This window comes from Cariama cristata, unplaced genomic scaffold (assembly GCF_000690535.1).
Source record: "Cariama cristata isolate BGI_N322 unplaced genomic scaffold, ASM69053v1 scaffold36633, whole genome shotgun sequence".
Lineage (NCBI taxonomy): Eukaryota > Metazoa > Chordata > Aves > Cariamiformes > Cariamidae > Cariama > Cariama cristata.
The window spans coordinates 1-7,789 of NW_009608451.1; the positions used below are offsets into that span (position 1 = coordinate 1).

The 7,789-nt window shown below is 54.9% G+C and overlaps 1 protein-coding gene across 1 annotated transcript; it reads left to right on the forward strand.

The window, feature by feature from the left end:
- Positions 1–734: 734 nt before the first annotated feature.
- On the forward strand, positions 735–7,740 carry UBE2Q1 (ubiquitin-conjugating enzyme E2Q family member 1; the record flags this gene model as incomplete). The annotated part of the gene is made up of 12 exons (XM_009697126.1): positions 735–948; positions 1,270–1,374; positions 1,733–1,783; positions 3,894–4,034; positions 4,606–4,690; positions 5,178–5,238; positions 5,778–5,868; positions 5,961–6,019; positions 6,299–6,347; positions 6,590–6,685; positions 6,851–6,917; positions 7,315–7,740. Coding segments are annotated over 12 exons (1,051 nt in total), but the record flags the coding sequence as incomplete, so codon positions are not given.
- Positions 7,741–7,789: the final 49 nt, after the last annotated feature.

The following is a 7,789-nucleotide window of genomic DNA, read 5'->3' on the forward strand; positions in this document are numbered from 1 at the left end:
GTGCTGTCGCCATCCTGGTGGCCCCTTCCTCCCCTGTATGAGAGTCTGTGCCCCCCTTTTCGGTGCTTGCCCGCTTTTTTGGGGGAGAGTTCCCAGGTGGCTCTGACCAGTGATGCCTGGAGGAGGGGGTACCCATGGCATCGCCGTCGGGCTTTTCGCATCCACCCTGGCTCGTCCTCCCCGGGGCTGTAGGGGATCCTGGTTCGGGGGCGGTTTGCCATGGGGTGCAAGTTACAGCTGGTATTGCAACTCCAGGTGAGGAGGAGCAGAGCGTGGGAAGCCCCCGGTGCGGACGCTGAACGGGGCCCGTGGCCGGGATTTTCCAGAGGGGCAACTTGGGAGCGTTGTGAGAGGTTGTCAGGGCTTTCCCCTGGATTAGAGGTGCCTGCTTGGCCTCTGCCCCTGAGCAGGTGCTGTCGGGTTGTGCACGCATGCAGTGCTTTGCGTCCAGGGCTGGCGAGGCTAGAGGCCCATGGGGCAGCATGAAACGCCCTTGGTGTCCTGCCTTAACCGCTTTCCCACCCACAGAGGACCTGGCGACCAAAGAGGTGGCCGAAGTGTCACCACCCTCTGTATTCCACCCCACTCCCCCAGGCTGGGGGGAAGTGGTACAGAGCTGAGGCAGATCAGCGCAGTTTGGTTCGCTCTCAGCCCAGGATTAGCCTGGAGAGTGGATGCGGTCCGCTTGCAGGCTGTTCCGCTGATCTCTGTGGTCTGGAGTGATCCGCTTGCAGGAGACGTGGGGCTGCAGTTCCCTGTCTCGCTGCTCTCTTCCCTGCTGGCTGTGTCGGTGGGACAGAGGCTGTTTCAGCAGCTCAGACAGCACCTTCTCCTTCTCTCCAGGAGTCTTATCCAGCTGTTCCCCCAATATGGTCTGTGGAGTCGGACGATCCGAACCTGGCAGCTATCCTGGAGAGGCTGGTGGAAGTCAGGAAAGGAAATACGCTGGTGAGGGGGTGCTGCCTAGGGAGAGGGAAGGGGTGGTGAAAGGCTGGCTGCTTCCAGAGGGTAAAATCCCTGCTGTGTGTCTCCAGCCGCCTGAGGTGGGGGCTGCGTCTGGTCTCTTAAGAGTTTAGGAAATTCAGGATGATCAGCTCTGGCTTCTCTTGAGTTTGATGCTGGGGCGTGATTTTCCACTGTGTCCACCACTGCTCTGGGCCCTCGCTCGCTCGTTTGCAAGGGAAGGCATTGCAGCGCTGAGGACAGCTGAAGCTCAGCTTGGCGTGTGGGTCTCTGCACTTCTCTGACACTTGTCTGGTCTCCGGACAGCTTTTGCAGCACCTGAAGCGAATAATCTCCGACCTGTGCAAACTCTACAACCTCCCCCAACATCCAGATGTTGAAATGCTGGACCAGCCTCTGCCGGCAGAACAGGTGAGTGACTCGGGAGGAAGCTTTCTAAGCTCATAAAATGAGTTCCCTGGGCTTTGCTTTAAAGGCTGAGGCTTCCTAACCCCCAAAGGAGGAAGGCAGCAGGTCAGGTGTTGATCTCTCCCGGGATGGGGTGCAGGGGTCCTGTCCTGGATGATGTCAGCCTGCTCTCTTGGCCTCGGTGCTGTTTAACTGCTCTGGCGTAGTTTCCTATAAAGGTTCTTGGCTTTATTCTGCTTTTAACTTGGTTCTGCGTGTAAATCCCTGTTTAACCTTGCCTCAGAAGCGTCTGGGAAGGCAGGAGAGCGTTTCCCAGGAAGCTGACGGTGCAGTCTTCATCTCTGTCCATTTGTCCCCGCAGAGCACACAGGAAGAGGTGTCCTCTGAAGAGGAAGATGAAGAGATGCCAGAGGTAAGTGCTGTCTCGCTCTATGAGGAAGTACGCTGAAGAGCTGAGCACGGGGAGATGCCCGCTGAAAGGTGCGAGGGCACAGGGATCACGTCTGGGAGGAGCTCGTGGAGTCCAGAGAGGGGAGAGCCTGCTGTTTGGCTTAAAGGCTAGATTGTTCTCAGCGTTTTGCTGCTAGGGATCGAGGTCCTGAGCCACGGATGGGAGCGATCTGTTCGCAAACCACAGGAGACTGCAGCAGCCGAGAGGCATAGCCGTGGCCTCCAAAGGCACGCAGACAAGCTGAGAACGGAGCCTCTTGGACAATTTCTCTCTCGGCTTGTGCTGCTGTGCTCTGGAGCCTGAAATTTACTCACAAGTGATGGGATTTCCAGGTTGCAGTTGCTGGCGGGGAAGTCACACCGTGAAAATGGGACTCCCGCAGAGAGGATTAGGTAGGATGGCTGAGTGTGCAAGTGAGCTAATTGGCGGGAGCAGCAGAGGCAGCCATAATTCACTGCAGGCTGAGAACATCATGCTGCAAAACCCACAGGCTTCGGTTGTTTGGTTTGTGGTTTAGAGATCTCTAGAAGTGGGTGGAATAATCTTGAAGCTCCATGGTGACGTTTAGTGATGCTTTGCACGCTTTTCCTGGGTGTGAGAGGCACGGGCATCAAGTCAGCAGCACCGCAGAACCTGGGGGCAGGTCACTTAGCAGCAGCACGCCTAGCAGTTGTCGCGGTTTTAGCAAAGTTAATAGCTTGCTAAATCAAGGCTGGCCTTTGCCAGGGTCCCCGGAGAAAATGAGGAGGCTTAAACTGGTACCAGCGTAACCTCACGTATCTGCAAAATTTCTGCTTCATGGCAAATCTGTGATGTGTGAGTCCTCACGCTCCTGTGGGCTGGAAAAGAAATCCTTGGGAACTGAGCCTTGGGAACTGAGCATTCCCCCTCGTGCTTTCTGCTGGCACCGTGCGTCATCGTGCAGGGACAACGGTCTCAGTTAGAGCAAAGGTTTCTCTGCTCTTTTCTGAGCGATTGGATTTGTTGGACTGTTGGAAGAGCAGAGCAGCAGAGCCGTGCCCTGGTGCAGAGATGCATTATGCAGGTTAATCCACTCGAGGGATTTTCTAGGAGGATCTATTTTCCTGTGTGACAGTCTAAAAATGTCAAAGCCCTTCCAAAAATGCTGCTCATCCAGAATAGCAGCAGCTAGCCTGGAGAGGCCGAAGTAAACACTTGTTCAGAGGATTAAATATCAGTGCTGGAGCTGTGCCGTACCCACAGCCATTTGCAGGCAGCTTCCAGGTAGCTGAGCTCTGTGTGCTGACACAGTGCAGTAGCCACTGTGCGTGGGGAGAGATCTCTGCGGTGTTCCCTGGTTGCTGTGATTGGATTTTACTGGTTATTAACATTGGGGTCTTGCACACATCAGCCTGATGAGTGTTGCTGTCAAAAGGGATGAGGGGCAGAGCCTCTGCTGGCGTTGGGGAGCGTGTGCTGTGCCGCGGAGAGCTGAGCTGATTCACAGAGAGCCTCCAGACACGCTGTGGAACGTCCCCTCTTTTTGAGGGGAAAACTGAATGTTGTGTGTGAGGGTCTCCTCATCTTCTGCTGCTGACGACCTGTGTTCCTGTTGGGTTTTTGCTCTTGACGGGGAACAACGCAGCCCAGCAGCACTGCACTGAGTGTCTACGCTGTGTTCCAGCCATCCAGAAATGCGGCACGAGGCTGCTTGAGCCACGTGTGTGCCGAGGTACAAGTGCCCTTCAGTTGCATGGGGCTCACTGGAGAGCATACCTAAGATTAATGGCTAATTATAAACAGGCATGAGACTTGGCAGGAAAGAATCCAGTGGACAAAGAGCTTGTACGAGCCCAGTTTAGTTCTGGGAAGGGAAGCGTGCCGCTCTGCCTGCTGGCTTTGGTGCAGGAGGGCGGCAGGGGCCCAGTGCCTGAAACTTCTTCACCGAGTGTACCCAGGCCTTGTGTCTTCCACCCGGTTTGTGCCTCAGATCAGGGCTTAGGACTTCCTGGGGAGGGAGAGTTGCACCGGGGAATCCTTCTGTCTGCAGTACTCGGAGCAGGGAGGAGCGAAGACACGTCTCCTACTAGCTCTCCTCTGCCCTTTCCAGGACACTGAGGACTTGGACCACTATGAGATGAAAGAGGAAGAGCCGGCAGATGGGAAGAAGACGGAGGATGAAGGCATTGGGAAGGAAAACCTGGCCATTTTAGAGAAAATCAAAAAGAACCAGAGGCAAGATTACTTAAATGTACGTGTCACCCAGCGGGCGGGTGGGCTGGGGAAGCAGAGGGACCCAAGGGCGAGAGCGATGGAGGCACCTGGTAGCCCTAAATCGAAGGGACTGTCCCTGGCCAAAGGTACAGCAGTGGCTCTCGGGGCTGACACAGAGAAGTCTGTGAATTGCCTCTGCAGCACAGGGAAGTAAGTGCGGGCGTTAGGTGCCCCCGAGGCATCGGTGCTACGTGGGGCAGCCTCCCTGCAGTGAGATCTGGCGTTCCCTTCTGCTCCCAGGAGCTGCACCTCGCTTTGGGCCATGGAGGTGGCTGGTGGGTTGTGCTTTTGTACTCCTGGGCTGAGATTCTTACGCAGTTGAGAGGGTACGGAGGCGTTCCTGCTGCAGCTGCGCTGCCTGGGGTGGTGTATTTGGGGCAAGGGAAGTTGCTGTAGGGGGGAAGGGGAAGACTGAGAGGTGGGGGACAGAGTAGGGTCTAGTTTAGAGGCCGGATAGGAGTTGTAGCTCAGGTGTTGGCCTCGTAGAGCAACAACCAGAGTAGGTGCAGTGTAACGATGCAACTTTCGTCCTTCCAAATTCCTTGTAGGGTGCAGTGTCTGGGTCTGTGCAGGCCACCGACCGGCTAATGAAGGAGCTCAGGGATATTTACCGATCACCAAGTTTCAAGGGCGGTAAGTGCTGCGGGGAGCTTGAGGGAGGGGGCTGCTGCTCTGCTGTTTGTGCTGGGGTTTTTACTCCTCATTCCCGGTGGCACCTGATGGGCTTTAGAGCTGTTCTGCTCTGCTAAGCTGGGGAGGGGATCTGTGGCCTTCGGTGGTCGTGGCTCTGTCAAGAGCAAGGAAAACTGCCTCACCGTCTCGGTTCCCTGCCTGTGCTGGATGGAAGTGAGGAGCGTGCTGTGGGTGGGTGTATTATCTGGCTTTGAGGGTGATGGTGCTCCTACCCCTTTCCTGAGCCTAAGGACTCGGGAAGGAGCAGTTGGAAGAAAACTAGTGCGCTCAGAACCATCCTTCTGGATAAGTGCTGCTTTTTGAGGGGAGGTCTGTGCCAGGCTGAGGTTGTGCTGCAGGGCCAAGGGGATTTGAAGTCTGGGTGGTGGCTCAACCCCCTGTTCAGTCTCCCCATCCCGTAGTGACACACCTCTTCTCTGCCTTGCAGGATACTATGCAGTTGAGTTAGTGAATGACAGCCTGTACGATTGGAACGTCAAACTCCTGAAGTAGGTGGCATAGTTTGGGATCATGCAACTGTGATGGATCTTGGTGGTGGGACCAAAATGGCCCTGTGAGCCAGGGGGGAAGTGAGCAGGGCAGGGGAGCACCTGGCAGACCTTGGGTTAGCCTCTCTCAGGCAGCTTGCTTGCTGTCTCCACATCAGAGAGGAGATGGCATCTCCAGAGAAAGACGAGATAATCCGAGGGCTCTGCAAGTCTGTCTGCTGTTCCTAGAGTCCTGGAAGAGGTGCATCAGACAAAACCCCGAGTTTTCACACCCTCCAGACACCAGTGCTGCCTTTTCCTTGGGCCAGGCAGTCTTTATTTTTAAGCTGGCAGCATGCAAAAAGGGTGTGATGGTCTTCGCAAACCAGGAGCAGAATGCTGACAGCCTATGCTGTCGCTGCCCTCTGGGTGAGAACCTGAGGGCCTACGTGGCAGCCAGGTTGTGCAGGTACAGTAGCTCTGGGGTTCGGTGGCAGTGAGCGCGGCTGACTTGAGGTGCATGACCTTGACTCTGACCCTCTGGGGCTTTTCTTCGGCAGGGTTGACGAGGATAGCGCTTTGCACAATGATCTCCAGATCCTCAAAGAGAAGGAAGGAACAGATTTCATCCTCCTAAACTTCTCCTTTAAAGTAAGGCTTCCCGTACCTTCCTCTATGCCTGCCTCAGTGAGTCGTCAGAGAAGACGTTTCTCAACGGCTTTGCTTCCCTTCTCTTGTTCCAGGATAACTTTCCTTTTGATCCACCGTTTGTAAGGGTCGTGTCCCCAGTGCTGTCAGGGGGGTAAGTAACTTTGCCTGTCTCTGCTCACTGAGGTCTCCAGCGCTGCTTCCTGCAGTTTTCGCTAAGAGTTTATACAGCTCTGCACAGTCCCGTAACCTCCCTGGTACGAGTTTGCAGTAGCTTTCCCGGGAAGCATAGATGGAGGTGGTGGATTTTTGTGTGTGTGTGTGTATTTTTTTCATCTGAGATCTACTGTGAGAAAATGGTTCGCTTCTGGAGCAGCGGGTGGGTGAGGCTGTGTCCGTCTCTGACATAACTTTGCCCGATTCCTTCCCCAAGGTATGTCCTGGGTGGCGGTGCCATCTGCATGGAGCTCCTTACAAAACAGGTGGGTACTGACCGCTACGTGGACCTGGGTAGTGCTGCTGTCTGCCGCGCTTTGTAATTCCTTGTGCTCGGGGCTGCCTGGCAGCAAAATCCTGCCTGTGCCCCTGGCTGGCAGCTGCCTGGCGTGGCTTTGCAATGCCTGCGCCGGGCTCGGGAAGGCCCTTTCGTTGCTGTGGGTCAGCGCAGCCCCTGGGCGGGGGTCTTGTCCGTACTGACCTCGCTGTGTTGCGCTCTGTCCCTCAGGGCTGGAGCAGCGCGTACTCCATCGAGTCGGTGATTATGCAGATCAGCGCGACTCTGGTGAAAGGGAAAGCGCGAGTACAATTTGGAGCCAATAAGGTAGGGCCCGGTCGGCGTAAGAGAACTTGGGGAGCGGTTGGTCGTGGGATGGAGGCAGATGAGTGGACAACCGGCTCTGGCAGCACGGTTCACTTAGGGAAGGCGTGTGGGATTGCTCGCACCGGGTTCTAGCTGGACTGATGGTCGCCCTGGCTTCCCTTGCAGAATCAGTACAGCCTGACAAGAGCACAGCAGTCCTACAAGTCCCTGGTTCAGATCCATGAGAAGAACGGTAAGGGCAGAAGGAGAGGGCCTGCGTTTCCCCTTGCTAGCCCAGGCTCCCCTAGGCTGAGCATCCAGAAGAGCTGCTTGAGTTTTTTTTTCTGCCCAAAGCGCAGAGATTACCTGGAGGGAGATGACAGCCGGCAACGGCAGCCAAAAAGCGTGGCCTCTGCTGTTCCCCCCTGGCCAGTGCTGGGCTCCTTCGGCTCTGACTGGAGACAGCGCGTCCCTGTCCGGGTGGTGTCGGGAGGTAACCCGGAGAGAAAGCCTCCCGGTAATCCGGGAGATGTGGGACTTGACCTGCCTGCACTGCTGCTTTCAGCAGCTTTTCCAGCTGTGCATTTTCAGGCGTAGATTCGCGTTCCCTGTGCAGCTTCATCCCTCGCGGATCTCTCTTCTTCTTTCAGGCTGGTACACACCGCCCAAGGAGGACGGCTAGCACCGATGCTGCAGGACCAATCTGATTATCTCTTGGATGCTCTGCTTGGATCTGAACAATGCCTCTTGGCTTTCTCCCAGGATGTAATAGCTCTGCCTGTTGCAGGACAATAATGGCTGTTAAAAACTCTAAATAAAACTGTTTAAGCAGTTGGACTGACCTAAAACACTTGCTGGACCCTTGCTAGCAGGCATTCTTGTTAAAACAAACTTTTGAGCCTCTTGTATCGCTGGAAACTTTCAACTCTACTCCAGTCTAGAGCGTCCTCCTTACCTATGCTATGGATTTAATTTATTTTCTTATTTCATGTACACTGCTTTTTTTTGTTACAGTGTATGATGGATGTGTATGGAAAATGTATCTTTGGAGAAAAATTACAGTTTGTTAATTTGAAGATGCTGGTCTGACTAATTTTTATTTTTTTTTTTTTGTCCCAAGCCGCT